The sequence below is a fragment of the Lutjanus erythropterus genome, chromosome 17 (assembly GCF_056507025.1).
Source record: "Lutjanus erythropterus isolate fLutEry1 chromosome 17, fLutEry1.hap2, whole genome shotgun sequence".
NCBI classification, from domain to species: Eukaryota; Metazoa; Chordata; class Actinopteri; order Lutjaniformes; family Lutjanidae; genus Lutjanus; species Lutjanus erythropterus.
The window spans coordinates 13121741-13149159 of NC_139333.1; the positions used below are offsets into that span (position 1 = coordinate 13121741).

Sequence of the window (27419 nt, forward strand, 5' to 3'; positions counted from 1 at the left end):
CACCAGTGGTGGGACATACTTAGGTTTCCCTAGAGGGCCCCAGATAAGATGCCCATTCTAATAACCTATGTGAGGCTCATATAAAAATGTTGGCTGGTAATGTTTTTCATTTTAGTAATAGGTTTTGTGCACAAACACAAGCCATAAGGCCTCACTTGATACAGCTGCCATAAAGCCAATGATACTGCGGGGTATTTTGTACGCTTGCGTGAAAACGTCAGTGGTGTGTATGCGGCTGGAGGAGGAGGAGGAGGAGGAGGCGGAGGATGGGACACTGCTGATGCTGATGCGAGAGCTTTCGGTGTCTGTGATCAACATCGGTGGACCGACTGCCAAATGATGGAGCTTTTTCGCCTCTTGTATGGCCCTTTTCGTTTCAGTACGGGTTCCGACGAGGGCCGCTGTGACAGATGTGTGTTTTGAGACCAGAATAGTGGAGGAATTTGAAGAGGAAAGGACGGTTTCGTCTCGTCACTCGTCTGGCCCTGTCTTGTGACTGACACAGGTGGATTGCCGCTGGAAAACGCCATCGAAATGAAGACATAATCTTGGACTATTTCTGTCGTCACCTCGTAAACTGCTAAATATTGGAGCTACGATCTGGTGTGACTTAATTAAGAGAGGTGGAAGCTGGGCTGTTTGGCGTGTTGGCTAGCTAATAGGCTAATTTCGCTAGCTAGTCAGTTAGCAGCTTCCCTGGCCAATGGCAGGGGAGAAGTGGGATGCTCGAAGGAGGAGTTAGCGTCATTTGCTAGCATAAATTCACTGGAAGCTTTAACAGTCCATGTTATATTTAGCATAACGCCCTGTAATGAGACATTTAACATTTTAGCTCGACGTTAATTTAGCTTTGAGGAACTTAACGGTTGTCACATCATCGTTTCTTCGCCGCTCCGTCGGCTGCTCTGCAAATTAGCTTGCGATGGATAATGTTAGATAATCGGCTAAGAAAGCTAATGTTGACAAACACCGGGGACTTAACGTTAATGCGTTGATTCGTGTTGTTTCAAATTGGCTCATATGCAGCGATACTGTCGGACGTTTTTGTCAGTTATTTCGGTGATTTTCCGAAGTGAAGCATGTTGACGGTGGATGTGCTGAGGCTGAAACATTTGGAGAGGACCTGGCATGATAGAAAGGGACATAGTGAGTCAAAACACGTTTAAATCAGCACGATACTCTGTAAGGAGAAGACTTTATTATGAATTTCAAATTTAGGTAACATATGGATGGCAACTACTGACGTTAAAACAGGTACAGTTTATTAATCTGTTCCCTGACTGACATTGTTTCTTAACCTACCTATCTTATGTTTGTTATCATAAAATCTATAAACGTGCCAGCATTTCTAACTGGCAGACAATGTTTGTAGGAATTCTGCACATTTCAATTCAAGACTAAAGAAAATATTCACATTTGAGATACTGAAGTCAGAGAATTTGGACTCAAACCACTAATCAATTATCTAACTAGTTGGTGATTAACTTAAGTTAAGACAGGAAATACAGTTTGTTAATCTCCTGCACATACATGTTTCTAAACTTACCTATCTTTCCTACCAGTCTGCCTGACAAAGTTAGTCAGAAAATCATAAGACTTGCCAGCATTTCTAAATGTCAGAGGCAGACATTGCTTGTAGGAATTTAGTGCATTAATTTTCATTGGTGAAATATAGTGGCCTTTAGAGCATTATTGATTAACTGATCAGTTGTTTGGTTCCTAAAATATCAGATAATAGTGAAAAATGTTGATCACTGTTTCCCAAAGCCCTACATAACGTCCTCAAATGTTTTGTTTTTTTTACAACTCAAACTCAGTTATTCAGTTTACCGTTCTAGAGGAGTAAAGAAATCAGAAATTATTAACATTTGAGAGGCTGGAAGAATAGAATTTGGATATTTTTACTGGAGAAATGGCTCTAAACGATTAATAGATTATCTAAATAGTTGGCAATTAATTTAATGGCTCACAACTAATCCATTTAAAAACTAATCATTGCAGCTCTAGTGCCATTCAGAAACATGGCAACAAAGTTGAAGAGGTGGATCTTTACGACAGCAGTGAGATAAGACCGTCGCCACCAGCTTTCTCAAGTTTGCACAGTGGAACAGCCAATATAAATGGAACCGACAGTCCTGTCTGGCCCTTTGGGGCACACACAGTGGGAGTCAGAACAGCCATTTCCTCTTGGATTTCACACACTGGAGTCAGACAATGGAGGTGTGCTCTGTCCAAACAAGAGTGGCCAGACAGGTTTGGATTTCAGAAACAGTGACCAGGATGACACATCCCAACAAAGTGAAGAAGAGAATATTTTCCTAGACAAGCCAGTAGAGGTGGACAACCTCTTAAATATCTCTGATTTTTCTTGTGGAGATTTGCAGTTTGAGGGAGATCAGTCCAGTATTTCCCAAGCTTCTCCCCATAGTGCTCATATAGAGGAATTGTCCCTTACAGAAAAAACTGAGGCATCCGATGAAATAAGTGACTTCACGTTGTCATGGTTGTTTTCTCCCAAGCTTGCTGATGTGGTTGGGAAAATGTCAGCCTGTGAGGAACTTAGTCTGACGCAGGAGGACCCTCTCAAGAGCTCAGATGAGCTCATAAGCCTCAGTGCACCGGTCTCCCCTTCAAAGATTTCTGAGACCGACGCAGGGGATCCATTTTTCTTGGTAGATCTCCTCTCAAATGAACACTTCTGTCTCCCCCCAGAGTCCTCAGGTGAGTTGAACCCACAGGGTGTCAGTGAGGAGCTGGTAGACCTGTCGCAAGAGGAGGAGGCAGATCTCCCTCCCTCACAGAGCAGGGAGGCTTTGTCAGCTGAAACCGGAGACAAAGGTTTATTCCCTGATCAAGTGACTGATCTGCCTGTAACCTGTAGCACCACCCTGCAACAAGGTTTACCTGAGAACGGCCTCCCGCATAACCACATCAGCACGCCACTGGAGTGTTTTGAAGGATCTGTGCCTTTGTTGGACTTAGAGGTTCCAGATTGTGACAGCTGTCTGAGCCTGTGCCCTGCAAGTCCTCCCTCTGTTATCTGCACAGGACCGCCATTAGATTTATCAACAGAGGAGTTGGAGGTGGAACATACAGGAGCTACTGTAATCAGAAATCTGACTTTAGAGCAACAAGGTGAGAATGACTCATTTGCTCTGGGTTTGTCAGAGGAACCTTCACCACTGACGGTGCCTCTGGCTGAAGATGCCTTCACCCAGGGTGATTTCACAAGTGAGAGTTACTCTGTGGAAAATGAGTCTAAGGATTTGATGGAAGACAAGATTTGCTCTGAAGTTAAAACTCAGGGGAATGAGGCCATGGCTATGGATCAGTGCTTAACTGCTGATGAGGTCCATGACAAAGAAACTTGGGAATTGAAACCACAGGAGGGGGCACAGGATGGACGTGCTCCAGATCCGACAACTGAACAGAGGGAAGAGGAAAGGTTGACAGACACTAACCAGCTCGAAAGCTCAGATTGTCATGAAGTGGCTTCTTTTGATTTTTCAGTTCAGGACTTACACACTCCTCCTCCTGAGGCTGAATGGACTAGTAAGCAAACTGTGGAGACAATTTCCCTCTCTAAGATGGTGGTAGATGACTCACTGCCAGTGGTCTCAGCTGTGAATACGAGGCAGGAAGATGTCTCCCCACTAAAAGCTGTATTCGATGCTCTTGACCAAGATGGAGATGGCTTTGTTCGTATTGAGGAGTTTATGGAGTTTGCTGCTGCCTATGGGGCCGATCAGGTGAGATGCCTTATGTTTCTGTTGACTTCCTTGTTATGATCTTGCTGCTACTGGTTAATGCATGCTGAGTGAAGTTCTGTGTAAAACCATATAAAGCTCCATATACGTAAATGATTTATTATTGATTTCTGTTGCATCGCAGAGAGCTTCCTGCAAGAAGCATGCTTAATTCAATGAAGTGAAATCCATCTGGATGATGTCACTTTGCAATCAAGTTTCAAGTATATTGGGATCTAAATCTGTTTGAAACTCAAAACTGATACAAGTAAAGTGTGTAAATAAGCCACATTTTGTAATTTGGACTCCAGAGGAATTTTCATACAGAGAGTATTGCACTATTGTACAATTTAAATTATGACTGCAACTAACAATTATTTATTCATTCATAATTGGTTAACATGATTATTATTTTCATGATTAATTAATTAATCCTTTAGTTTGCGAAATACCAAAAAATTTAATCTGTTGATTATTATCTCGATTAATCAATTAGTTGTTTGGTCTATCAAATGTTAGAAAATGGTGAAAAATATCCATCATGTTCCAAGATGATGTCCTCATGTCTTTTATTGTCGACAGTTTACTGTCATAGCAGACAAGAGAGACTAGAGAACATTTTGATTTTTTTTCTTAAAAAAATTACTCAAATCAATTAATCAGTTGGAAATTAATTTTATAGTTGATATCTAATTGATTGATTATGTGCTGCAACCATTGTCCAAAGCCCAGACACTCTTCATTTACTACAAAAATGAGAATATTTACGCTTATGAAGATGAAACCAACATTTGATGACATTTTTGCTTAAAAATGACTGAAATGAATGATTATCAAAATAATGGGCAACTAATTTTCTTTCTAGCCTAATTGTTGCAGGTCTAAAAGTGTGGAAATAAGCCAAATTTAGTTATCTTGACTCATAAGTCTTATAAGAGAAATTTTTATATAAAGATTAATAGTTAATATTAATTGTGCTGTTGGTACATTTTATATATAAACAGTATATTGTCTCTAAAACTGGGTCCTGTAAACTGGAGTGTAAATGTTTTAATGAACTGTAACAGGTTTATGTTGCCCTGATCTATAATGAAGCAGAGGTAACATGATCCCTGTTTCAGTGCTGGTGTGTTTCCTACAAAGCAGCTCTCAACATTCAGTATAATAGATTTGGCTAATACCCCCGGCATATTATTAAAACCATGCCTGGATTAGTTTGTCATCTATATTTGGGGAGTGTTCAAGAGCCAGGATTTGGGTTATCATCCAGATAAGTCTGTCAAGCATATTGGCTGTAATGAATTCTGTCAGGCCGGGCACTACTCCATATGTCAAATGACAAACACCCGTCTTCTCCATTTGCATGTACTGTGGTTTAGGGATAATCTCTTGTGAAATGGCTCACGGCCTCTCACTCCACCCATGACCCTCACCCATTTGTTGCATACGCTCCTTCGCACATTTTTGTGAAACGGTTTCAATATTACATGCATGTCAAGAGAAAGGAACAATTCCTTTTTCTTTTTTTTCACATTTTTTTCTTGGTTGTCTTACTTAATGAATCAGCACTTTTCTATACGAGCAGTAAAAAGGAAGAGAGCCCGTTTGCTTCTCTTAAGTTCATTAGAATTTGTCATAGCCTTTTCCCAGTGTGAGGTTATTGACTAAACTCTGTTACATACATCTTTTCAGCATGGTAGGTTTAGGTGTTGGTCTCATCTTCAACCTAAAGTTAAACTCTGAGTCAAACACAGGTCTCGCTGTCAGACGCTCTAGAGTAAAAATGACATCAGTCTCTTTTCCTGTTTGACGTGTTCGTCTGCATCTAAATGTTTACAAGAATCTGAGTTTCAGCATGTGATCACACCATTTGCAAATAACAGTAAAAGAATGCAAACAATGATGTCATGATGTAACTGTCAAGTGTGCCCCCGATTAGCATGTACTCTATTCATTCGTCTCTATTTATTCATGAAGCAATAAGAATAAGCTTGTGTCAATAACAGTATTTATAATCTATTTAGATATGAGGCAACATAATTAATTTAGAATATATTATCCATCTTAATTTCAACGATGAACTTTCAACAAGGCCTTTGGGTGAGGATGGGAACTTGCTGTTACTCCACACACAGAGCGTGATGCTGGCTCACTAATGCTTTTTAATCCCTTCTCTCCCAGTTCAAAGCGCCTCTGTTGCCCCCAATCTGTCCCGTGTCTAGCCGTACATATCTGTGGCTCCCCAGGCAGGGAATTGGGAAGGATTAAGAGTAAAATGTGTTTTCCTGAGTCAGAGGGCCTTCATGGTTTGGGTGACATCCACCAACTGCCAATGATCTTGTTTTGAGGGACACAGGAGTGGTACTTTTGTCATGTTAGTGTAATGTAAAGCAATTCCACCTGTTGTTTAGCTAGGCAGTGCTAAAGCTGATACATTGACATGCCACTGGGAGTTGATTTTACTTTATAGGTGTGGTCTGCTTCTCTGTTATTCCCTACAGTTTGGTTTTTGGTGGAGTTCTCCTGCAGGAACGCACAAATATGTAGATTCGAGCAGTTTCCTTTGGATATTTGTTAAAGGCTTTCCTTTGACTGCTAACCAGATTGTGCAGATTGATTACCTCTGTGCCTTTCTTTGTGTTTGTATTATCAGCTATCAGGTTTCCAAGAGCTTCAGGAGCTAATTTGTGCCCTCAACAGAAAACTCCTCTCAGGTTTCTGTCCTTTCGTGATCAGAGAGAGGGAGACGGAGGCTTTGGCATGTTTGCCTTTCACATTGACAAAAAGTAAGCAGGCAGCAGACAGACTTATCTTCAGAATTTGTGGAATGCTACATAATGCTTGTAACCTTTTAGTGGATTTGGCATTCATTATCTGAACTCAAGGGTCAGTGGCAAAGTCAGGTCTGATCTAACAAGGTCTACATGTGAGCTGTGTGAGGTCGGAGTGCTGATAGTGTGTTTGTTGTGGTAGCAAATGGGTCACTCTTTTCATATCAGTTTGGGATACATATGTGCTTTTCATATTTGCCCTGATATGCCCTTTTATTTCAGTCGTCTGTAGATTAAAAAAAAGTGTTTTGAATAACCTCTACGCCTGGGCAGCTCAGATTAGTGAAATATACTTTTATTGTGGACCATGGTGGTAAAGCAAATGTTTTTGTTGTGTGGTTGAGAAAACCACAGGACCATAAGTTATACTAATTCATGGGGACAACTATAAATAATACTTAAAACAAATATCTAGGCTAATTGCCAGTATGGATGTAAGCCAAATGAAAGTGGGGTTAAGAGGTACAATCAGGATGTCACAGGACGGTTTTGTTGCAGGAATTATGATAAACAGTGTTTGGTTTAGTTGTTATATTTCATTGTGTCTGCAGACCTCAGTTCAGCTTTCATTGTTTTCTGCCATCCCTAAATACAACAATCATTCATCAGTAAGATTTTGCATTTGTTTCTCTATCATCATATTTAAGTTTAGCGCTCACAGCAGGCTGCTCATGTATATTATCTTGTACCGCTTTGCAAATATCTCAGCAACCTGTCAAGAGACAGTAGGAAGGTATTCATGAGATATTTGCATGCATGTTCGTCTGGTGCTTGTATGCTAAGCATGCAAATATTTTCTCCAGAATTATTCCAGGATGTGATAGTGACTATGTGCACACACGCACATACTGTGTTGTGTGCAGCTTGAGTACAAGAATCATAATGTATTATAATGTGGAATCTTAAAGCAGAAGTAAAAAAAACACATATGATGTTATGTCAGCTTTCTTCCATATGCCCAACCACTTGAGTTATGCTATAGATGAAGACCCACCACTTGCTCCTTCATTATGTTAAATTACTAGCTCTTCCTCTACCACTTTTCTGCATGAGACAGCTTTTTCGGGAGAACCATTTTGAAATGGGAGATAGGCTAACTATTAAGTTGATTTGCAGCCTTTTATCTGGACATACACTGTATGACAGAGATGTTCAACTTGCTTTGTCTGGGGACCACTTTTGCAAAATGACAAGCGGCCAGGGGCCAGTTAATAAACAAATATTAATAATAACATTATTTGTCAGATAAAATGATAACATTTTCCGAAGGTGTTATCAGGCACAACGCTGCACTGAGTGCATCATCACATATTTTGACATGTGATGGAGCCTGACAGTGGCAACCTTGCAGACAGCAATTATCATTTGGCAGATTAAACACAATGGTTTAGGACTGGTATGAAGTGGCAAAATAAAGGCAAAGTCATTTTTCATTGAATTGGCAGTTTTCATTGTTGACCTTTCCATGTTTGCTGTGCTCATTGCTACATGGCCCCTTTCCTAGTAAAAACAGTTTAAATCAATTGATTTCAGTGTGAATTAAGGAATACTGTCACCTGCCACCCTATCAAATCTATTGTCAACAAAGATTAATTTGAAGGCTAAGAGACTATCAGCAGTTTGTTTGCTAGTAATAATGCTAACAAGAAAGACGCAAGCGCCCTTGATCATACATGCCATCCTGTGTGCTGAAATTTATAAAAGAAAAAAAATTTTATGGACTTGCATGGGGCTAGAAAGACATGGACAATATGACTTGTCCATTTTGCAGAGAGAATTGGAATTGAGCTAGCTATGTTTTAATGTCCATGTTTTTCCATCCACATGATCCCCCCTCCCCACAAGGCACGGCAAACGATGCCTGACAAAGCTGAAATGCGGTCCGGCTCTAAAATGAGTCATATGGCTAAAAAAAATCCGGTCAGAAATGGACTCAAAATGTATAATGTATGCTCAGCTGTAAACGTCAATTCAGTGAAACTGTCTGATTTACTGTAGTTAGGAGATTTTTCTACACTCTGTTTAGATTTGAATAACTGCAAGTATTTAATACTGACCTGCTGTTTTGTGTGCAGGTACTACTGCTATTCTGCAGGCATGTGCCAAATCTGGGAATTCAGTTCAAAAGATCTTTCTAACTACCAATCACTGGTTTCACTCACTGGTTTCATTCACTGGTTTTGACCCTGATTCTGCACAAAAGCCACACTGAACTGCATTGTGGTCATGTCTCTCTTGTCAGTCGACACTACCAACCCTACTTTAGCCAGCCTCCCTCCCCTCACCCGCTGCTTTTATGTGCTGCCCCCTCTAATCCACAATGGAATGTCCCATGCCCTGAAACGTCCCCTCTCTTGAGTTCACTTTTGTGTGTGTATGTGTGTTAATGTTTCATATCCAAAAGATCATTCTGGCCTCTTTCATCATCTTTTGCCAACCCGCTAGGCTTATGATCATGGTTATCAGAGTTTTGTGTAGGAACTACTGTGAAATCCCCTCCAGGAAAGACTCACCAAAGGGTATTCTTCTCCATGGGGTTATGCACAACAGTGGTCTGTGTGGAGGCGGTCAGGCGTGCCCCGGCACTGATTAGACACAAATAGAGGAAACAGAAAAACCACAGTGCCTTCACTGCTCCCCAGAGCAGTGGAGCTGACAGAGTTGCCTTTGAGTTTGGTTGTCATCATCCTTCCCACTGTCTCTCAGGCGGTGCTTGTCAGGTGTAACGATTCAAATTATTACATAATACAGTGCTTAATACAATAGTAATGATAATACAGTGAATTATATTTTAAAGACAAAGGCCATCATATTAAGATAAGCTCTGTGGCTAACAAATACTCCATGTAGGTGGCTTCCTGTGGCGACCAAATTTTATCCCAATACTGTGAGCCTTTGCAATCATGTTACAGTTCACAAACATCCCGATTCATTCATGCCTTATTCAACAGTCTACAAAAATAGTGAACCCTACTCGTCGACAACTAGCTACTGATATGTTGGTGCCTTTTAAGTATGGGTTTACAAAGCTGACTCAAACTGCTAACACAATACTTAAGGATAAACTATTAACATGAAAACCATGAAAAAATGAAACGGCAACAAAAATGTAGGAGTGAATGAGTTTAAGAGGCTAGAATATGACACATCTACAGACATAATGTACTGTGGTGTTTCCTCAACTTGCTGAAAAGTCTTGCTTGTTTTTCATTTGAAACGGTGCTTTCAGGAAACTCCACATCACAATGCATGGGAAAAGCAAGTGTCCCAATTTAAAACAGCTGTTAAACTGTGTTAAGTTGCATTTTCTGTATTGTTTTTCAGTTTAGTTTTGCACCACTACAAATATACGTTTGACACATTATTTTAGGGGCTTGGTGGTCTGTTGGGCCAGTTCTTAAAAATAGTAGCATCCCATTAGCAACAAAACACAGTGTGTCCACCAAGTGAATTAAATTAAAATTGGGACACTTTGCCAGGTTAACAGCTATGAAGAGACTTTTCCAGGTGCTTGGGGCCAAAATACAACTGAACTGAAACACATTCACCTTTCAGTTTTTAGGTTAGACCTAGGAATAGCCAACAGGCTCTGCTCATAAGACCTGAGGGGCCTGTTACTCTTGTACAGGCTTAACAACGCTGATGTAGGCCATGGATTGCTTCCACACTATAGGAGGTTTATACTGCCCCAGTGTCTCACTGCAGACACAATAACTAATATTAATTCACTGCCTATTATAAAAGCTATGTAAAAACGTCATCAGAACCACAGACACTCAGTTAACTCCTCGGTCACACCTCTGTTTTCTCACCTCACCCAGCAGAGGTGTTTCTGAATAGCTGCATGGAACATGTGAATTCTGATGTTCATTGTGAAACGGAAGAAAAGCTGTATTCAAACGCCTACCACTGACCTCAGATGAAAAAAAAAAATATTTTCACAAGTTCAGTCATTACCAGACCTTGTTTCTTCACCAACATCAACAGCCTACAGTATATAGGAAATGTACTGAATGGAAAGGTTTAGCATAGTAGAGATAGAAATTGGATGGACCTTGATTCCACACATACTAAACGTAACATTGCAGTGTGTTAACCACCATTCAGTGAGATAAGCCGCTCCCCTCCTCTCACTAAATACAGCTGGGTTTAATTCACCAAACCCAGATCATAAGCCATGAGGGTTGTTGGGAGTCACTTTATTAGGAGTTTCAGCCTTCTCAGCCTCCTGAGTTGGAGCTCAGCGTTGCTAAGCAGATCAACTTGTTTTTATGTGTAACCGATATAAAAAGTACAGAAGAGAGAAGCCACACACACAGAAGGAAAGTCTCGGTAAAATGACTATGTTCACATCGTGCACTCACTTTCTCAAGGAATAAGCGAGCCGAAACCACAGAAACCTCACCCGACATTCTCTCAGGCTCCCTCCCAGCTAATTTTGTCAGTGATACACGCCTGAAATTATGCTGTAATAATGGGTTTGTGCAATTTTGTGATGGACAACATTTGACCTAGGCTATTATTTATGTAAATTAATTTTGATTTGCTTGGCGCCACCAATAATGCTGCAGATACAGGCGCATATGTAGTTCCCAGGGCTTTGTGAGCCATTTAACTAGATAGTAAACATTAATCAGGGCAATGTGCCAAGGAATTTGTAGAGGTGAAGGCTCTCGGTACAGATCAGATTAGATTTAATTTCGCATTCAGTAGGAGTCAATTTTCAATCTAAAGTTGTTTATCCAAAGTGCGGTTGTTTTTTTTATGCTCTGAGATAGTTACTGAAGCACACATCCTCTAGTTGCCAGGTTACTGGCTGTAGGAATATACAGGATGTAGGTGCACTTATGTAACCCATTTAACAGCTGAGTGCACCAACGCTCCTGTGCACAAAAGGCTATATTGCCTCACATAAAATAAGCATTTTTCTGTTAATCTTATAATGTTAGATTGATGTAACATTTAATATATAAAGGATTCTACAATCCATGTTTTATTTATTATCTAAAAAAGTGTCTGTGAGGCAAAAATACTTTCTGCAACTGTTAAGCTTTCAATAACATTTTTTGTCATCATTTATCTTGTCATGGAAAGAGAATAAAGACAGTACCCTTTGTACACATTAAAATCCTTGTAAACTCATTATTGCCCAGTCTGCAAAAACTGATTCCTTGTGGAGGTCAGAAGTGGAGCTCAAGCAGCTCTGCAGTAAAACTGTCATGCTAGTTCAATGGCCATAAGAATGAGTTGTTAGTAGTTTTATGTAGGTTATGTTCAGTTCAAGTGTTGGTTTGTTTTTCTGCATGTGCTTTTCCATCAGAGTCAATGCAAGCATCACAGTCTGTCTGTCTTGTGTGGAAAGCTTGCTCTCACATCATTTCTGACACTGTTTTGAAGCCTCTAGGCAAAACAAATGATAGGGTTACAGGAGAGTGCTTTTGACATGGTGGCATTAAATTTGAAAGTTGTGTGAATTTTTTCTTTCAGGTGAAGGATCTGACAAAGTTTTTGGATCCCAGCGGCCTGGGAGTGATCAGCTTCGAAGACTTCCACCGTGGAATTTCTGCAATTAGCAATGGAGGTGAGTCATCAGATGCACTTTTAAACCCTGTGTGTGTTTAGTCAACTAAACAATTATACATCTGCAACAGAAATACAACTTGGTTAAACTATTTATTAGGTCTGTAACATGTTTTTTTCTTACTTAAGCTACAATTAATTCATATTTTATTGAGGTACAAGGCCAGTTAACTGTTTTCTCTAAGATTTTACACAGCCACCCGCCACTAGCCAGGACTGCAGCTTGGCAGTATTTTGATTTAGAAAATGAAAATAATGATGCATGTAGGCCTGTTCAAAATAACCTGGCATATAACTGCTCCACTAGAGCAATGTGTAACCACATTGAACACAGGCATTTGTATGTTAAGCTGCATTTAAGATACAAGTTGGTAATTGAAGAATGTGATTAATGGCTTCAGATGGCTCTTAATCCATGCAGTATCTTTTTGGACAATGTTTAACTTCATCAATTAATAAACCGTGCTGAGTGTTTTCTTACTTTTAGACTAGTCGACAAGTCTAAGTTAAAATTTCTGTTTAGTCCACAGATAAATTAGTTGTCAAGATCATCCCTAGTGTCCACAGGTGTTTAAATCTTAAATTAAAGACCTGCTGTGTCATTTAGTAACTAAACCTTGTCTTTAATTGTTCTGCCTTCAAACTCTTACCTAGTGTCCCCTTTTTGTGGTCTCAGTTGGCCTGTTGTCTAAGACTCTGGGCGTTCCACATTTAATGATTTGTAAAACCTACCTACTAAAAATATTCTGGCATAAAAATGTTTTGCTTTTGCCATGTGTAAAAATGTTTTTTTTAAAGGTATTTTTAATTGGACATACTAATATTTGTATCAAAGATCTGGGATGCATCGTGAACATATTTTGTAAGAACATATTTTCATTTTTTTCCTTCTCTGTTTCTTACTATTTTATTTTGGCTAACCTACTTAGTTCTGTTGTTAAAAAAGCCTCAGCAGCAAATTCTTGCACCTACATTTAGTCTCCAGCATCTGGCTCTATCTCTCCGCATTCCCCATGGCGCCAAATATTGTTGTCAACACAGTATGTTCACATCCATCGCTCAGCCGAGGTGAAGGATTTTGAAAGGAAAGGCAGAAGACTGACCCAAATTCTTTGGAACTGGACTCGAAATGCTGTTATTCTTTCTTTAACCATTTTGCTGCCCTCCTGTTCCACTTTTCACTCTCTCATAAGGGCTTGCATACTGTATTTCCCTCCTAAAATGGGAACAATATATAAGGCTGTCTGGACAGCTGTGTCACCAGGTTCCTCAGGCTTCACCTCAGCAGTAAATCTAATGTAATTTAAATCTTGAGTTGACTTTTGAACTTCTTTCCATGGTCATAATAGTTTGTTATATGAATTTAGACACCTCAAAGTGTTAATTAGTAGAAAGCGTTTCAGCTCCGTTGCAGTTTATAGTCCACACTGGCTGTGCTGACATACTGTACAGGTTGTGGTGACGTCATCGTGGCCTATTGATTGGTAGTACTCTTTCCCAAGGATTTCTGGGTTGCATAGCTCTAGTTACTCAGACCATTAATAAGTCATGCACTGGAAAGCATGAGATGCACAGACACATGGGCTTACTGGCAAGGTTTCAGAGCGGGGAGTAGCGGAGAGATGGGGTTTGGGCAGAGAGTCCTATTCACCTAAATTATTTACTGTCCTCTCTGAGTCCTGTCCTCTCTGTTTCCTCATCACTACTGTGTTGTAAAGTGAGATTTAGAGAGCTTGCCTTTGTTGGCATATATGGAGGCATCTGTGAAAACAAACTGATTTTATGTTGTGTATCGCCAAAAACCTCTGATATAATGGCTTTGTAATGTAATGTATTCGACTAGTAGTTGTCACAACCACCAAGGAGAATAAACATTTAGTTTATTTATTTCAACACAGTGTAACACAGTATAACACTGGAATCAATAACTTACAACTTCACAAACATAGAGTTTGAGGTGTTTTTTTTTTCCCTGCAACTAACTAATAAATGAAACGGGGTTGACTCTAGGCACCAACTAATGGTTTAATCTACTATTAGTAGACTATTAAGGGTAAGCCCTAACATCTATCCATCTCTCACTACATTTTAGCCTTTTCCTTACCCCTTTTCTTACCTTTCATGTGCACGAACTACAGGTTACATGAACTTCTTTTTAAAATACAAGACATGAAATTATTGGTTATCTTATTGGTACTGACCATGACGAGCAGGTAGTAATCAGTTATTCATATCTGGAAAAAAAAAACATACCATGCATTCATGCATGCATGTGTGAACAAACTTGTTTGGTTTTGTGTGTTTTGGCTAATGCACATGTAACCATGATGTCACAATCATAATGCAGCCAGGAGTTATTGTCCCGTGTTCCTGTTACTCACTGTCCTGCCTTTTATGCCTCTCTTCAGTATTTTCTGTCTAATCAGCTATTTGAAGAATGAATCAGATATTTCCTGCTGGAAGACAGTTTCCCATTAGTGTGTGAACATCAGACCTCTACTATAGCCTTCCAAGTCACTCACACACTCCTGACAGAATTTCACTGTGCTCGTAAAGGCGGAGTCCAGTTTGTCAGACAGTTCACAGCTAAAATACAGATTATTGGATCTGATAGATCCATGTCATGTTCTCATGCATAGTTGCCAGCACCTCCACTTTAATCAGAGGGCAAAACCTGCTTGTTCACTTCCCAAGTTTCAATATAAACTTGGTGGCACTACATCTTTTTTGTAACTATTGGCAGGATTACATTTTAATAAAAACAGTCCTGCAGGCTATGGAAATACCTTGTTCCCTGCAGTGGCTGTAGCATGTCTGGAACAACATAAGTTGGAGGAGAGATATCTGTGTCCTCTCATATTTTGACATATTGCCAAGAGACTGCAGGTGTGTTTTTCCAGCAAGCCAGCATCTCCTGCACAGCCACATTCTGTACAGATTCATTTCACTTAAATGGCCTGCAATGTGTACAAGTGATCAAGAGCAACGGGTTACATAAGAGGGGGCACAAAAACCTCTTGGGTCTACTGGCAGCTTTGGAGAAAGCTGTTTGTGTTCTGGTCTCTCAGTAGGGTGCTATTCACAGCTCTGTTTACTAGATACAGGAGCTGCAGTGCCTGATGGGATATCTTGTTGGTTGGTCTCAGGTTACATTCCTTGTCTGCAGGTGCTTTCAACAAAGACCTGTATTGACAAATTTGAATTGGATAGGGGTTGCTTTTTGTCCTTTTTTTATTGTTTTATTTTGCCCATACCCGTATTACATGACATTCAATAGCCCTTGCAATGTGAGTGTAAAAGTTACATAATGTTTGCTGTCACATCACGCTTAAATTGCTGACTGTAAATATGCCAAAGTAGAGCAGCTAGGACATGAAGTTTCAAATGTGCTGAGTTCATATTTGAGCAAACATTTTATAGCCAGAAAGATCAGTTTTTTAAACACAAATATTATATTATTGTTAAGAGCAGAGTCACCATTATTGTTTTGCTTTTAGACATTAAGACAATTCCCAAAATGCTTTTCTTTCACTAATCTAAATCAGTTTACATTTCTTACATTTACTTATTTACTTACTTATTTACTTTTACTTATTTAGATAAAATTGCAGTTCCACCCTTAATAATAGGCTTATGTTAATTTAAATCAGAAGTCAAAGCTGTAATATGTAACATTCAGTCATTAAATGTCATAAATGACATTCATTGTATATTTTGTTGAGATGTTTACTTACATTACCCCAATTATTTCCAACAATGTTCAAACCCAGAGAGATCCAGGATTTATTTAAAGTAACAGTGTATTTCCTGATTGCTAGCTGCTATAACTTCAGGGAAAATGTGGGATACATTGGATATGTCAGACAGTGAGAAAGGAATTCAGCACACGTTATTAGACATGATGTGAATAAAACTTTAATATTACCTGCTCAGTGAACATGATTTCTGTCTGAGTCGTGTCAGATAGATTTTACTCAGCTATGGGGATTGTTTAAAAGTGAAGATAACAACTTCAGTGATCCCACGCCACTCCACAACTACATATTTTCTTATTGTTTTAATGTGAGAAAGATGTTCATTTAAAATTTGTGCAAAAACCTGTTAATCTATTATTAAATAAATATATAAAACATTTAGTGCTTATGAAGTTAGATTTTATACAGTATATTATACACAGTATATTAGTATTAGTGTATCAGATATAGCACATAATTCTTATATTCACAGGTCTAGCAGGCACCTCAGTAAGTTTTCAGTAGGATAAAGAGACTGGTCACATCATAGATCTTAATTATGAGTTTGGTAGACATTTAAATGAACAATTTAAGACTGTTAGCCAGAAAGTGGGACATAAAGTCATATCCACGATCGCTCAGAAAAAAAATGCTTAGGGCTTAAATTTCATATTGTGTACTTGGACACAATGCAACTGCATGAAAATGTTGATTGTTAAGTTTTGATTTCTAGTCCTATATTTTATTAAAAGCAGAAAATAATTGTCTGTCAACTGTCATGGTGCTTTATATAACATTTGCTTCAATTCATAACCTGTTGCGACACTTTCTTTCATCATAATGGCTGTTTGTGTGCACATGGATGTTGGTACAATATACACACCAGTCGTGTTTGTCGAGTCTCCTTTGCTGTTTGACTTTATCTGTTTATTCAGCACATATTAAACCTGTCCTCTTCCTCTCATATTTGCAGGTCCAGAGCCACAGCTCTACAGTGTAAACTACAGTCCAGGGGATGGAGCTGTGGGCTGTCCAGAGGAGTACGATGAGGTGAGGCGCCACACAAGAGGCTTAGCCTCTCTCTAGTTGTGTATGTGGTCCAGTTATTGTGCCTGTAGTTCCCATTGGTGCACACAGCAGCACATTGTGTGGAGGTCACAGGCTGAACTCCCCATGCACTCTCACTCTTCCCACTGTAATTCACTGAGTGGCTTGCAGAGCTATCATTACCACTCCGTGAATGTTCCACAGACTGAACACCCTGGTTTGGCTGACACTAAATAGCATCTGGCAGGCTAGGCTTTTGAGTATTCTCTGACAAATATTGAATTAGCTGGAATGTGCATTGACTTTTTACATCTGTGTGGACTTGTGTTTTTACAGTTGTGGTTAGCATATCTGGAATTCCTGTCTCCTCTTGTGCTCGGAACTTGTATATTTAACTATCATTGTTGCTGGCCTCCGCAAAATTTCAGTGTTTCTGCTATTGTGTGCACTTTGGAGCATTGTAGGACTTTGACTGTTGTTTTGCAGCTGTACATTATACACTATCAGCACCCTCTCTTGGTACAGTTTAAAATTGCAGGCCTATGGATTCTCTCCACTTTAATTGATTTCACAGGCTTTATGAGTTGATAATTGTGTGATAAGATAAAACGTTTTTCTGAAATACTTTGGTAGAAAAACTTACAAACACTGCTTCACTGTGATCTTTAGTTGGGACTTGTAAATGCATTGCAAAAATGCTACTTGCTCTCAAGCCAATCGATTAGTCAGTGGAGGAAAAAACTGCATGTTATCCCCATATTAATTAAATCAGCCACAGTGAACTGAGTGCTCTCTACCAGGTAGCCTTAATGGTGTTAATAAAATGTATACATTGCCAAGTAAATGAATTCCTGCTGTTTGACCATTTCTTTTTCGCATGTAATTATATCATTACCCTCAGGACATGTTCATCAAGTAATTTACAAACAGCAGCAACTCAAACATACACACACCCACACACACCAGCGTCAAGGGTCACACCAGCATCCATATACAAACAAGGATCAGCACTAATGCTGCTTGTGTTGCAGTTTAGACTTCCACAAAATGCCAAAAAACACTGTAACCGGCATCCGACCTACCACTCTCGTTATTTAGTTGATTTCAAATGAGGCTTAACATTAACACAGTTTCTATTGACTGTCCCTTAATATTACCACATTAGTCCCACATTGCTCATCCTGTAAGCATAGCCACATTAGCAACATGCTAATGCCAGATTCAAAAGGATAGCCCCCAAAATTTAAACACTAAATCAACATAAAACATGCCAAAATGTAAAGCTTTCAAGTTTGAAGGCAGGTCATAGACATCTAGTATCGCTCTATTATTGAGGTTCATCTGTTACCTGCCCTTGTTTATAAAGCAGTGTGGCGGAGAAAGTATGTATCCCCACACATTGTCATCAAAAATAAACTTCATCCACTCAGCTGTTCTGTCCTCTGAGGCTGAGGGCTGATGCAACAATTTGTGCTGGTACTTTGACATATAGTGACTTACTTTGAAGCCAGTACCTGTTCAGTAAATACTGCAGCCTGTCACTCTAAAATAAAACACATACGGTCTGCATATGTCCTGCCTTCTGAAAATAATGGATTAAGAACACTTCCCTCCTCATCAAATTAACACCAGTAGCTGTCAGACCAAATGAGAATTTGGTCAGACAAGAGCATGTTGACCAGCCAGGTGACCAACCGACCACAAAGTGTCAGCCCTAATATATTTGTATTATTTATTTTTTAGCTTAGGTCAGATTGTTTATATTTTGTTCAGTCAGATATGATCAGAAAATGTTTAAGCTAACTACAGACCTATTAATGCAGTTTGGTCCTTAAAGTTATGAGATCTTTTATTCAAATATTACAAATGGAACAAAGTGTGTTCTACATAAGAAAGTAGATGTGACTCTGAACTAACAATCTTCAATGTCTTCTGATTTATAAAGTATCTTTGTTATTTACTGGAACCCATGAGCAGAATTTTGGGGAAGTTTGTGTTTATGTTTGAAGTAGACGCCACACCTGTGTCCGTGGCCTTGTTTTTCCCTCGGGTTTCTGGCAGAAAAGGGTTCTTCTCTCTCAATGGCTGTGCTGTTCTCGCCCTGTTTGCTCTCAAAACAGGCAAGGTGAGGCCTGGCATAAGAGAAAAGCAACGCCCCATCCACCCCGTTTTTTTCCTCTTAATAAATATTTTCTGCCGTTGCTTACTTTCACATTTCCATCTCACATTTGAGTTTAGCAGTAATCATGGCCTTCACACTCATCATCACCTGTTTTTTTCTCATTATTCTGTCAAAACATTACAGATTAAGCACCCACTCTGCCTTTCAAAGTGTTATAGCTTAAACAGCATGTAGTTTTTTGTTGACACACAGACAGTCATGACAGGTTGTTTTGACATATAGCCCTCATTCACTGTACTGTACAATCTGGAACATGTAGATCATGGCTTAATGATTTATAGCGTCACTCTGGGCCAGGAAGTGAAGCTTCCAGGAGCCAGCAAAGATTAAACAGTTATTCAGCTGATCGTGTGGTGTTTTAACTCAGGCCTGTCGCTGGTTAATTGAGCATTACAGCTGACTTCTGCTACTCTTTGGACTTTGTCTCTGTCTCCTCCCCTCTGACCACCCAGTGGAACTGAACGTGGTGTTACAGTATTTTTTTCTTTTTTTTTTTTTTTTCCCTAACGCGTACTCTCACTCTCTGAGAGTGAAGGTGAGGACGCATTAGTCGGAGTTATCAGGAGACTCTCATGGCATGCCAGCTTTCCTGTCAGTGAGACTGGGAACAGAGAATGGTTCTGGGCATGGTGGATAGCCCTCTGGGCCCTGCTTCTCCTGATCCTTCATTTATAATGGTATGTTCTGCTTTACAACATGACTCACCTGTCTTGCCTTCGTTATCACTTCATGGCTCTGATACCTGGAAAATTGTCTCTAGTTGCTAATGGCTTCAGATGTTTTTGGCATGTATCAGTCTATGGGTTTTGAATTGAGCATTTGGAGTTTTTTGCTTGGAAAGCCTAAAGCTTTGCTCATTTTGTTTGAACTTGTTGCTTAGAGGTGTTGAGGCAGCAGGTTTTGCATGGAACAGCCATCTGAATCACAGCAGACTGTCTCTGAAGTCTGTTTATGCTCTATGATTTGTTTGGTCGTTGGCGTAATTGGCGTTGATACCTACTGGCTAGACTTGAAGATTCAAAACAGACCATCTCTGAAATGGCTGTTTATCTCACACTTTTTGATCAACCTTTAGGTGTGTTGTCTGCCTTTTGCTTCTCATAATCACAATGAAACCTGATTTGATTTAAATATACCTGATGACAAAAAAATCTTTAGACGTTGTTAGAATATATGTGTAAAGTAATGATGATGCATAGTCTTGTTAGAGTTTGCTGAGCATTACTTCATGTGAGCAGTGTTGCTGTAGTGAATTACAGTTTTCTAGAGTTATGTTATTCTTTTAATCAGAAAATGCACTAAATACAGCATCTACAACTTGCAGAACACTTGACTTGTATATAGAGGTTTAGTGGTGTTTGTCAATTTAAAAAGAGAATTTTACAATTCAATATAAGTTGTCATCTGTCATAAAACTGATTAAATTTAAGGTGGTGAAGATACATAATTAGAAAGACCAGATACCACATAAGTGGTGTCATGACTTTCTCTCTCCACAAGCTAATGTTAGCCACTGAAGCTATAATGCCTGTGTGTTTCATACCAGAATGTAGTCACATGAGCAACAAATTGGAATTGTTCTTTTCTCTTCTGATAAAAATACCAAGAGTCACCGGATAAAACACATAAAGTATGATAGCGATGTTTGTGAGACGAGAGATTTCACAGGAGTGACGACAAATCTATGACAAAACTGTGAGTTTCGGGGCAGCTGTTAAGCTCAGTCAGTAGAGTGTCTGCCCCATGTATGGAGGCTGTCAGTCCTCTGCAGCGGCTGCTGGTTCAACTCCCACCTGTGACCCTTTGCTGCGTGTCATCCCCTCTCTCTTCACCCCCCCTTTCCTGTCTACTCTTCAGCTATCCTATCAAATAAAGACAAGAAAAGCCCAAAAAAACATATTTTAAAAAAACTGTGACTTTCTTGTCATGTTAAATTATCTTTTAAGTTGACAAACATATGTGTCATGTGTCTCCTGCTGTTACCAGACATATTTTTAAAATAAGGTCACATGGGATACACTGGAAGGCGAGGGACTTCACCTCTCTTTTCTTTTTTCAACGCCTTTTTATTCTAAAGAGACCATCATCAATGGTACAAAGATTCAAGTGTAACAGCACACTGAGTAACACATCCCCCATCCCCTCCCACCACCCGCATATGTTGCCCTTGTTTTAAGCTGTAATGTGTATTCCTGTGTAAGTACACTGAGAGCAATGAAAAAATTCTGATCTGCTTTCCTTTGTATGTATTAAGTTCCATTCATGTTTATACCCTGCTGTTCCCTTGAATAATCAAATCAGTCTGTATATTGCTCCATGTGCCAATCTGTAATTTCTTTATTCTCATTCTGTGTGTTTTCTGCAGCAAAATGAGGTGACAGACAGCGCATACCTTGGCTCCGAGAGCACTTACAGTGAGTGTGAGACCTTCACTGATGAGGACACCGGGGCCCTCGTACCCCCTGAGATGCATGAGGACGTGGAGACAGACAGTGGCATTGAGGCTACACTGCACGACCCTGACGATGGAGGAAATAGGTCAGTAGAAGTCATACCTTCAACTATATACACAATGTATGTCTGATATGCTCATATTTCCTGAATATACATACAGTCTTTGCTTTGTGTTGTTCTCAGACAAAGCTCAATGTGACCCTGAATGACTTCCGTCATACATAATAAGTTGTAATCCACTTCATGAGAACCAGCTCAACGTCATAATGCTGTTTGTAATCGCCGCTGGCCGCAGAAATTACTGTAAATGTCTCAGTGTCTCAGATCCCTAGTTAAGGGTTAGCCCTGAAGTTGCCCTGTATTGACCTTTCACACAGATCACGTGTTTTACAAGCCTTACTTGCCCAGTACTGGATCACTTGGGCTTTATTTGGGTCAGTAGACAGACGGGCAGTAGACAGCCACCACTTGATTGACCTAACGCCTTAAATTTCCCTAAAAGCACCCGTGGGAAGAAAGCCAAACATACAGTATCTTTGTCGTCTTCTGTGTTTGGTTTCTTCTTTTTTTTGTCCTTAGCTACCAATTAAAAAGCTCCTTACATACTTGTACACCATATTTCCACAGGCCTCACAGGTTAAGTGAGGCAACACTTAATACAGTCAGCTGGGACATTGACTGTTGATGTTTTCTGTTCAGCTGAACAGGAAAGCTCATTTGGAGATAACTTGAAATGTGCACAATGAGAGCGCCAGAGACCTTGAGCACAGAAGGCCTTTCCACCATTCTTTACCAAGGTTGGTGTGCCTGAGTGGATCATCTTTTGTATCAATTGAAAATAGACTGAGATCTGCTCATCTTCTCTGAATTCTACGCTTATGGTTTGAGCTGATAATAATCATAGTAGGTGAAATATATTTACCAGTACCTGTCCTGCAGCCTGATGTGTTTTTCAGGAAACATTATTCCTAGTTTTTTCACAGCTGTTTTCATTTGTCCTCTGTTCTTTGGTCCATGGTTGCTTTGGACTGCAGTTGAATCTTTTATATGCCTTTCTTTTACTGTATACTGAAAGTTAATATAATTAGCTTTGTGCAGTGGAAAGTGACCAGTTATCCCAGCCCCACAACACCAGCATTGCTGGGCCAATGTAGCCAAAATAGTAAAGGTAAGGTTGCTTAATTGACTATGTGGCTTTGCCCACCAGAGCCTTTTTCTCATGAGGCAAGCATATTTTTTTAAGTTTCTAATGGGAATGCCGTGTATTTACACTCTGCTACAAATGCCTGCAGCATGAAGAGGTACTGGGAATCTAATTTGTGCTGAGCACTGAACATTTGGCGCCTTTTCCTGGTTGTTAAGAATTGAAAAATGTCCAAATAAGAGTAAAACACTACACTCAGCACTGTCACCTTTTATCCATCCATCCAATCACAGTGGAGGAGGGGCAGGACACATGGCCCACCACAGACTGCATCTTGCTCATACTCCTTTAAGTGGGCTCTGTTCAACTTCTGTCCAATTATGTTACTCTCATAGATGATTCCTCACGCACAAAATCTCATGAACCCAACTAGACTGACGGGTCTGCCCTCTCTCCCTGCGTACTTCAGTCTTGCCTTCATCCAGAGCAAGAACACTACTCTACCTTGTGCTGACATTTTGACATTCAGCCTTTGTTGATACCACAAACCATCTGGGAAATTAGATATGTGCAAAAACGTAAATTAAGAGTTTATTCCTGTGGATATTCCAGATCATAGCAACCAGAGTGTCTCGGCTGAAATAACGCATGTGTTCCCAGCTGAGTGTTTTCAGAAGAACGCCAGAAAAATGTCTTGGTGGACAGCTGGGCTGATGTGATGAGCGTCTCATACTGATAGACATCTTTGAATTTTCTTCAAATTACATGATCTTGGATTGAGTGTATGGTAGTTCTCACTCTTTCTTTACACTAGCCATAGTCAAAACGAACAAAGTCTTTTGAAATAAGATTTGCTTCTATCAGAAATGTTTGCCATTATTTCTGGTTTTAATATTCAGAAAATATTGCATTAGTGTTGTCTCTTGGGTAGACGTAAGCTTTCGAGACAGGGGTTTAGACAGAGTGGAAACAGTACACTACAGTTGTAAGATGTGTCATTATTAAGCACAGTAGTCAGACAGTTTAGACCAGAAAGATAGTAACAAACTATCTCTGTGTTGATCAGGCAAATCGGATGAGTAGGAGATTTTATATATTTCAGGGTGTAGAGAAAACCCCAATCATGGACCCAGTTTCTCTAATTTTTATTGGTTGTCCTGATTTGATTTTGACCCATTCTTTTTTGTATTGTGAAGAGAAATCTAAGAGATTTAAGGGCACCTAGTTGCTGCAGATGAGGACTATATGTCAATATATGAATGTCTTGTTGGTATAGTATTTAGGGCAAACACAAGGGAGGAAGTGCAGAGAGCTGAGGCCTCATCTGCTGACTCTGTGACCCGTCTGTCCGGCTTGATGATGGATTGGAGTGGTCTCCCTGACGTGGATGTGTTTGGACTTCCCATTCCATGATTGAGCCTTGAATTCCAGGAAGTGTTGAGTTAGCTCTTTTTTTGTTTTCCCTTTTTTCTTTCCTTGGCACAGGCTGATCTGAGCCCCCTCCACATATTCGTACAATCTGCCTGTTAAGTCCTCTGCTGACGGGAACCTAGCGCTCATGCTGTATGACTCTATGACCTTTATATTCTCCCATTTCAGCTTCAGGTCTGTTTATCAAAGATTTTGAAAACTATGGCTGACTTGCCTCCCAGAATGAAGAACCACTGTCTTTATTTATCAGTGATTTTATCACGAGTATATATGAAAAATGTGGATGTTTCTTTTGCCCAGGTCTGCAAGACATATTCCAAGTAAAAAACAATTAGCTACTTTACAGTGATTCAAACAAAATTGACACTGAGACTTCGCCATGCAGCCCGGTTATCTCAGCTACCTCTTCCATATTCAGGGTAGGAGAATATGCACTGGACTGGGGATTAAGAATCTAACAGGATTAGCCTCCCCCACCCTCCTCTGTCCTACCCGTGTCCCCACACACATTTGGCCCTTGGAGAGTCAGCGGGACTGTCTGTTGGCCGTTGCTTAGCCTCAAATCTGATTAACCCACTCACAGTCAACCCTTTCTGGTACAGCCTCAAGTCTGTCAGAGTGGCACAGACGTGGCAACGTCAGTCATGTGGTGCTGTAGATTTGCAGTTCATTAGGACCTCGTTAGACCCTCTTTGTTTTCTCCGAACCGGAGAGTTGTGTTTTTTTTGTTTTAAATTGGTGTAACCTGTGAAACTTCAGGATTCCACTCTGGTTGTCCGGGGTTTTAACTCCAGTTGCTCCACGGCTTTCACGCCAGGGCAGTGGAGGGCGTTTAAAGATGCGTTCTCTCTCTTCACCATCCCTCTGTCCGAGGGACCTCAATATGGGGCCAAGTAGTAAGAGTGTGAGAAAAGGGTAAGTGACTTCAAAATTGGTTGTGTTACTATTTAACCAGTTAAGTCTAATGCTTGTACAGGTCATTGTTGTCTGGTTAAAGGACTGTCAGAGTCTGGCTGCTTTGTTTGTGCATCATTGTATGATTTTAGGTGTTCACAGTGGGAAGTTTTTTTTTTTTTACCTCTAAATTGAACGTTTTTTCTTTTTTCCTGTAAACAAGCAAAATGGGCTTTGTCACTGTGTGCTGAGAATGCAAGCTTTTCTGCTGATTTGGACATCCTTGTCCTGTGTGTGCTTAACACCAACTAACATGTCCTGTTGGACAACAGGAAAGGCCAGCTTTCCTGTGAAGAGAAGATCAAATAGTTTTATTTACCGAAACCCTTGTAACCCTGTCACATTCACAGAAAATACTTCCAGATCCACCCAGCAGGTTCTTTTTCAGTTGTGTTAAGATAACCAGCCAACTGTGGAAGCCAAAGTCACAGCCCTTTCTGTCAACACAGTTAAGGACATCTCTTAAGCTTGACCCACATCCAACTACATTAAGTTTCTTCTCAGATGTCTCAAGTGTTCTCATCATGGTTCTGCATTACCACTGAGACACAAGACACTTTGTTTCCGCCAAGGCAGCCTTTGGGATTAATGTGAATTAACAGATTACCTTTGAAGATAAGTGATCGTCGAACTGGTACAGATTGCCGCTGTTCCTTGGGGAAGATTAATTGTACTTGTTTGGGATTTACAGTAGGTGCTTGTCATTTCCAGGCTTCTGGGTACAACACATTAACCTTTCGCCAGCCTTTTCACAACATGTTGCCCAGATCCAGGGTTTGTACATGTTCTGGAAATCCTTGAAAACACTTGAATTTTAATGTAGTGTTTTCAAGGTATGAAATGTGCTTGGATTTTGGACAAAGTACTTGAAACTTCTTGAAATTGCAACTGCATCACTTTCATAACAAATTGCTACCTGACTGAATAATGCACTTTTAGATAAAGAAATAAAATAAGTCAGACATTGGCTCAGGCAGCTTATATAAGATGCCAAGTCTACTTACAGACAGGTGACACATTTTGAAACATACAACTTTGTTGTGTTTTCCTTTAACCCTTCTAGAGAACGCAAAACATCATTTTGGTTGTTTGTTTGTAGCACAATAATATCTGATTTAATGTGATGAAGAAGTTAAATAATAATTAGTATATGTATAAAAATATGACATTTTCCATCACTGTAACGTGCTGCTCTAACATGTCTAATTTCTTTGAATGGAATTAAAAGATGGCCTTGTTTTGTTTGGCTGAGATTGTGGCGTCTGAAATGGATGGATGATGGAATGAATGGATGGCTTTTTATATCCAGCTGGACGTCCAAAACCTGACAGATTTTCCTTTATTTCTGGAGTGGAGCTAAAGTTAGCTACGCTGTTGCTTGTACACACACTAACACAGTAATCCTTTCTTATGCGTTCATCAGGTTTTCCCTAAACTCTGAGCTCCACAACCACTCCTTGGTGACGGTCATCGGGGGAGAGGAGGAACACTTTGAGGACTTTGGGGAAAGTAATACCTCAGAGTTGCTACTGGAGAGCAGCGTGGAGGGGACAGAGGGGGAGGGTGACTCTCCTCTCGTGCAGGCCCCTGAGCAGGTCAATGGCTCCTCACTGCTCTCCCCCAGGTATGAGCTCATCTTCCCTACACAAATAGAACATGTTGAAAAATTTTTACATATACAAGGACAAAGTCATTTTGGCATTTAGACAGCCCAGGGATGATTCAACTGATGTGAATATAATACTGCTTTCACCAGGCTGTCCACTTTGTTTATATCATCCTTTTTTGATAAGGAAGCGTGACAATGTTGCCATAATGCCTCTATTTACATTTGTCGGAGAAAATGTTCAGCTGTTTCAACAAAGACACTGAGAACAGACTTTGATAAGAGCTTTCTGGAGACGTCCTTCCCATCCTTATCTGCCTCCTTTTCTGCAGAAGGGCAAGATAAATGAAGTGTATACAAAGTTCATTCCGTTAGTCTCACTGTTACTAAGGTATTAAAAATGTGGATATTTGGCTAAATTCTGTTCTAAAACTTCTCTAAAACTCTGCTTCCTTTGACGAGTAGAGTGTAGGGTTTCCACAGGTCCTTAAAAAGTCTAAAATTCAAAAAATCTGAATTTTAGGGCTTAGTATATCTTAAATACGATCTTGACATGTCTTGAAATTAGTCAACAAATAAATATTACTTTTATTAAGTTGCATTAATTTATTTTAATTTTTAAACCTGCATGGACCGACTCTGCACTGACGTTACCTCCTGAAACACCTATGCAATGAGGGCACAGGAGAGCTGTTTCAAACCATGTTCCC

The 27419-nt window shown here is 39.9% G+C and overlaps 1 protein-coding gene across 2 annotated transcripts in view; it reads left to right on the forward strand.

Moving 5' to 3' along the window:
* The first annotated feature begins 1754 nt into the window (after positions 1–1754).
* Positions 1755–27419, forward strand: part of rab11fip3 (RAB11 family interacting protein 3 (class II)) — a 33386-nt gene continuing 7721 nt past the window's right edge. For both annotated transcript variants that reach the window (XM_084740911.1, XM_084740913.1), the window contains exons 1-5: positions 1755–3749; positions 12065–12158; positions 16865–16941; positions 21486–21658; positions 26527–26727. In XM_084740911.1, the coding sequence (XP_084597037.1) occupies positions 2121–3749; positions 12065–12158; positions 16865–16941; positions 21486–21658; positions 26527–26727 (2174 nt within the window). In that variant the 5' untranslated portion in view covers positions 1755–2120. The remainder of the gene's footprint in view (positions 3750–12064; positions 12159–16864; positions 16942–21485; positions 21659–26526; positions 26728–27419) is intronic.